This window comes from Acanthisitta chloris, unplaced genomic scaffold (assembly GCF_000695815.1).
Source record: "Acanthisitta chloris isolate BGI_N310 unplaced genomic scaffold, ASM69581v1 scaffold5633, whole genome shotgun sequence".
NCBI classification, from domain to species: Eukaryota; Metazoa; Chordata; class Aves; order Passeriformes; family Acanthisittidae; genus Acanthisitta; species Acanthisitta chloris.
This window is the reverse complement of record NW_008666435.1, coordinates 41,918-48,000: the sequence shown is the minus strand read 5'-3', so window position 1 is coordinate 48,000 and position 6,083 is coordinate 41,918. Positions and strand designations below refer to the sequence as shown.

The 6,083-nt window shown below is 36.7% G+C and overlaps 1 protein-coding gene across 1 annotated transcript in view; it reads left to right on the top strand.

The window, feature by feature from the left end:
* Positions 1-1,842: 1,842 nt before the first annotated feature.
* LOC103799754 (vacuolar protein sorting-associated protein 13A-like) overlaps positions 1,843-6,083 on the top strand; it is a gene marked incomplete at its 5' end in the record, with an annotated part of 44,639 nt that continues 40,398 nt past the window's right edge. Inside the window, 8 exons of the mRNA XM_009072102.1 lie at positions 1,843-1,886; positions 2,370-2,412; positions 3,080-3,175; positions 3,423-3,524; positions 4,200-4,309; positions 4,603-4,662; positions 5,655-5,714; positions 5,948-6,028. Coding sequence (XP_009070350.1) covers positions 1,843-1,886; positions 2,370-2,412; positions 3,080-3,175; positions 3,423-3,524; positions 4,200-4,309; positions 4,603-4,662; positions 5,655-5,714; positions 5,948-6,028 — 596 coding nt within the window. The remainder of the gene's footprint in view (positions 1,887-2,369; positions 2,413-3,079; positions 3,176-3,422; positions 3,525-4,199; positions 4,310-4,602; positions 4,663-5,654; positions 5,715-5,947; positions 6,029-6,083) is intronic.

Below are 6,083 nucleotides of genomic sequence, written 5' to 3'. Positions count from 1 at the left end.
AGCAGAGCCACTAGCTATCGAAAAGCATCCTTTTGGATATAGTATTTCTCTGCAGGGGCTGATGTTAGCACATGTCAGATGTATAGAATTCTACAGGAAAGTGATTATAGACTGTTGCAATGAATAAATTAAAGCATTAAAAACTTCATGGTGTTTTGCAAATGCTACAAGATTGATGAATTATTTTACTTGTTTGGCTTTTCCGTAGCAGTTCATCAACTTGAGCCAACTCTTTTAATCTATGCATTTTTGAGATTTGGGCCCAGAATTGGTGGTACTTGGAGCAGTTGTTTGAGTCATTAGCACTGTATAACTCTGATGCTATTTCTTACCTGAATCCCAAACACGAATCCCAAAAGGAAAGCATTTTTGGGCCAATTATATCTTCATTTGCAATCTCAAGTTGTATTCCTTTCCAGGCCTGTAATCTGCTTCTGGTTTCCTGAATCTCATTTGTGTCCCTCTGCAGCTGTATCAGGTGTCTGTTCCATGTGCATTCGTTAACACTCTACAGCTATTTTGAAAGTAACCGTTGCAGAAGCTCCATCCTTGTAGAATTAGCAGAAGACATCACTTCAGGCTACGTGCATGTTTTTTAAGTTGCAAGTTTTCTGGTCCGTTGCAATGTTCCTTTGTTATGGCAAGTGTCTGATGCCAAGTACATTGTAAAAACTGATCTTGCAGGTCAAGATTTCTGCATTCATAGTGTACTGAATTTAATTTTTGTCCTAAGACGTTTAAAAATTAGATTACTGAAATGCTTCCCCTGAACTTTTTTAAGGCTATAAATAAAATTTGAAATGGAAGAAAAATTCACTCACATTTAATGTTGCTAGATTTCTGCAAGTATAGGAAGCAGATGGTGGAGGGAAAAGAAGCAAACTTTCAGTTTCAAAATGGGTCCTTGCAGCATTTTTGCATTGAGGAATCATAAGCTCTTTTCTATGGACATGCAGGCACCATGAGAAAATCTCGGAGTATTCTGTAGCATAAATGCACAGTCTGGTCTTCATGGGTATTTGAGGTGTAGGTTATGAATATCTTTCACAGCAAAGAGTTTGAGAAGTACAGGTCATGGACCACTGTGGCATCCCACCGTGAAGGGGAAGGGATCATCCAAGGTTCAAGGGTGCCAGTGGTCAAAAAGGAATGACAAAAGTCAGAGGTGCTGTAAAAACCTAACAGAGTTGTATGGTTAAATTATACACTCAGCATGGAAACTGGTACAAGTTAGTCCCTTGTAGTATAAACACACTATGGTAAATTTTGAATAAGGATATGTTGAAAGAGAAGAGAGAGATTAAAGAGAGGGAGAGAAAGAAGGGAAGAAAGATCACCAGTCCTGGCTGCAGTGTTGGCAGGGTCCTGGGGCTTGGTGGGGGTACCGTTTTATAGTTAGGGTTTCCCCACCCTGGAGCTCAGTTTCCTGTTTTCTGTGCAAATTAGTTCTCATGCACAGTTCATTCTAGACCTTTCTGAAATGAATCAGAGGGCTTCAAGGAGTCTTTGGTGGTCTTGATACCTCTCTACGGGTTTGTCCGTTGGTTGGCAGTCAGTGCCTGCTTCTTGACCTCATTCCTGTGCTTGTGTTGTGCTTATCTCTAGAAGCCAGAACATGGACCTTTGTCCCGGAAGAGTTCTGCCCTACCTACATATGGTCCCTTTTCGTGCTGCATCCTGTTCTTTCTCACAGTGTGTTTTTGCCAACAATTCTTGGTTGGTTCTGTGGTTATGTGGCCATTGGTGTTTGAGAAATACACATTAGCCCCTTCTGGGCTTCTACAGCCCACTGACTCAGACTTTGCTTATTGCAGTTTTACTTACTGGCTTCTGTTCTTTTAGGAGCTGTAGCACTGAAGAATCTGGAAATAAAAGAAAATGCACTGGTAAGATAGTGATAATAAAAATAAAACTTGCAAAAATGATTCCTGAACAACACTTTAGGTTTAAAGTGCATTTTTAAATTCTTACTGTAGGGTGCACTGTCTTGTACGTGGAAACTTAGTGTTTTGTTTTCTCTGCACCTGTGTAGATTATCTAATTAATATGAGATTAAATATAAAGATCAAAGTGTATGCTTTTTTTTTTCTAAAGAGCACTCTCAGCAATTGCTAAAAGAATGTGTTTACATCAAAAGCAATACCATTAGGCCTTTCTTTTTCTATGGCTCATGAAGCTAGGAGCTTGCTCTTGGGAATGTGTTTAGCCTAGCATGGCTTAACAGTCTAAATAGGTAGTGAAATGTTTGCTTATCTATTATATTGAAATTTGTTTCAGTGCTTGAAAGGTAAATTTGTTAAGATGATCATAATATCTTTTCCTGCATGGGAACATTTAACAAGTTACTGAATTGAGCCACTTTCTTTCAGAGTCAGCTGGATGTGCCATTTAAAGTTAAAGCAGGACATATTGGTAAGTTACATTCCATCATGTACCCGTGCAGCAGTTTCTAAATATATTGTTTTTCTTTGCAAGTGACTCTAGGCATCCTAAGCAAGTAATTTCCCTATGTTCCTTGATTTGCATACTTTGTATGCTTTGAAGTTTGTCTCTTCTGAAAAAACCCGTTTGAAGAGGCTCCTGTTCTGAGATGGTAAAGCTAAAAAATACTGGAGTCTTGTTTAATCACTGCAATGTTCAAGAGAAAAGAGCCAGACACAGCAAAGATGAGCAATTGGGCAGAACTGGGTCTCATTCCTTGTCTTAACAAGACTCGTCAACTGATTTTTGCCTTTCACTTTCCTTTCCATCCTCTTTCCTTGTTTTTGCTAATATGAAACGTTTTCTCATTGTAGGTTGATTGTCTTGTAGAAGTTAGTGGTTTTTAAAAATAAAGCAAGTCTAAACCCATTACACTTCCTTTAAATCTGCCTTGGAAATATGTATTCCCCAGTGTCTGATTTTCATGTTTTATTAAAATTGGCACTTGTTGGAAGAATGAGAGACACTGTAACCTCAGGATCTCTGTGTCCAGCATAATAACTGTTCAGAGATTGTGTTTAATGTTGATTATCTTTCTAATTTTTTTCCAGGCAACTATTTAACTGTATACTTCAACCTTTTTCTCTTGTTTTCGTAGGTCAACTTAACCTACAGATTCCATGGCAAAACCTTTATACTCAACCTGTCGAGGCTGTTCTTGATGGAGTTTATTTGCTTATTGTGCCCACAGCCAGTAAGTTAATGTAGAGAAAAGAATGAATATAGACTGGTGAGAGTTCAGAAGTATCTGGAATGAGCTGATACAGCAATACAGTTAGGTGATGGAATGGATGCCTTTTAGTAATTTGCATTTCATCACCTAATTTTTTGCTGTTATGTAACTACTAAGAAAATGTAAAAATTACTGCATTTGAAACAGCATCTCTAAACAAATGTGTAAGGCTTTGTTGGTATCATACGTTTTTACTTGGTGTATTTAGGCATAAAATATGATGCTGAAAAAGAAGCCAGGCAGCACTTGGAAGCAAGACAAAGGGAATTGCAAAGGATAGAGGAAGCAAAGCAGAAGATAGCTGACCAAGGTAAGAGTATGAAATGATAATGAGTGATGCTATTTCTTTATTTTAATCCACAAATACGCTGACTTGCCAAAGTGTCTCAGATTCCTGTTTTTCTCTTGGTACTTAAAAGCCTAATAGTTACATTTTTTTAGGTGTAGCTGCCATCACTACTGCAGAACAGGCATCCTGAAAATAAAAAGGTTCAAGCACTGACATGATCTGATATAAATAAGGCTTTTGAAATCCTGCTTGTGTCATACATTGCATGACATTTTCTTACGAATGAAGAGGAAAGAAACAATTTAGCTTTGTTCCTGTAGCAGAGCATTTCTATGAATACAGCTTTTGAAAGCTTCTGTTTAATTTGTTCTTTGACGCATGTCAAGTCTTATCTTTAAATTCAACTTTTGGCACTTCCAAGAAATACGTATTGGCCACTTTGAGTATTGGCGGGTGCAACTCATACTTTTGAACTAGCTGATTCTCCATGTAGCAGGTAATAAAGCTGTGAAACCTCCTAGTCTGAGGATGTAAATGTTGTAAATTGTACTGACTGAACATGTTTTCATACAACTAAGAGTACAATGTAATCAAATTCAAACATTTATCCTGCAAACTTTATGATGTTTTTGTTTTGCCTAGTGTAGTCCTCAAAATACGGAAACAAAACCAAAATATTATTTTCTTTTGATTTAGATAAAGTAAAAGAAGAGAAGCAAGACACTTTTGTAGAAAAACTAGTTACTCAGGTCATCAAAAATCTTCAGATGAAGATCTCCAACATCCATATTCGCTATGAAGATGATGTAAGTACTTCTATATATCTTAGCATAAGGGATTGTGCACTGTAACATGAAATTAGGAACCTGTCTGATTTCTTTTCTCCTAGCTGCTTTCCATGTCGAGAGAATCCTAGTAAAGTTTTGGAAATTTCATAGTCTAAAATACCCACTAAAAAAAATCCTCCCCCCCAAAAAAACCCCAAAAAACCCTGATAAAAGCTTATACTAAAACATAAAGGTATTTCAGTTCTTAGCCAACTATATGCTTATAGAGTATAAAATAACCTTCTTTTGGTATTTTCCCCCTCCTGTATTAGATCACAAATCGGAATAATCCCTTGTCGTTTGGGATTTCACTTCAGAATCTAAGTTTGCAGGTAATTTCATTTTTCATCATATATCTAAGAAGCATGTTGATGTATACCAGTAGTCTAAGTTACATTTTTGTGTGTTGTGCTTTCTGTTAACATACTGTCTAAGGAGAGTGTACCTACAGTCAGTAGTGCACAGTGGTAACTACTTGGTTTATCAAATTCAACATTAATATTGTGGTGCATGTGCCATTAAAGGTGAACTGCTAGCTTTTAAACAGATCTTTAGCAGAAAATTTTGATTCTTCTGCCTGCTGCACTTGGTGGTTGCCAATCCACTTTGCTGGATTTGGGCTATTCAGAATTTATGAATATTCTACTGTAACTGCCTTGAGCTCCAAGAAAGGAAATCACTACTTGATAATGGGGTATGGTGAGACAAAGAGGATGGCATCTTTTTTTCCAAACTGGACCTCAGTTTTTTGGTCTGCAAGCTAAGAGAGTCATCAGAGACTGTATGAATTGTTTTTTCTGGAAAGCTATCTCGTAGCAGCAATACAGTGATTGTGCTGAGTTGCTCTGATTCAGTAGCTTTTGCTTTGTAATTATTAATCTAAAAGAAAATATGTCTGGGTATATACTACTTTCTTGAAATGGTTGTCCCATGAATGCTCATTCCTATCACACTGAAGAGTTTTCTTTGAGCTCAAACTGGAATTAATTACTCCCAGAATTATAAAAGGATTCAATCCCCTGTTTAGCCAAAAATAATATTGATGTAAAAGAAAACAGTTTGCAATACTGAAAACAGAATTTTATAGTATCTTTGGTTCTTGTGTGCAGCCTACTAATCAGTATATATTTTTTGGGGAAGTAGCATTACCAAGTCTTCACTTCAAACAGTGCCTTAATCATCTTAAGTCAAAAAGATGGTATCTCATTATTTCCCATGGGGTTTAATGAGGATGATGTTCCTCTTTTTTCTGGCTTGTTTCAGGGATGGCAACATGTTGTTATATAGTAGATACTGGATTAACTTTCTTTAATTCTCATTTCAGACCTCAGATAAGAATTGGAATCCATGTTTACATGATGAAACTGCCAAGTTGTTCTACAAGGTACAGTGTAAATTGTGAGCTAAGGAAAGAAATGTTGATAAAACAGGCTGCATTAGAGTTTTCTTGCACAGAAAGTGATATCAAGAAAATATGTAACTCTGTAGGCTTCAAAATAAAAGAATGTATAGTCTGCAAGTAACACTGCATATTTTTATTGATCCAGACTTTGTGAAATCTGTATTATTAATCTAAAACTTGTTTATATCAATACATATGTACTTTTGTGTTTTCAGCTTGTACGACTGGATAACCTCTTTGCTTACTGGAATGTGAAATCAGAGATGTTCTACCATGGTAGTCGTGATGAATCATTGGTAAGTAAAGCACGAGGTAATGTATCTAGGATTCTAGTTGGAACTGGGAAATGTA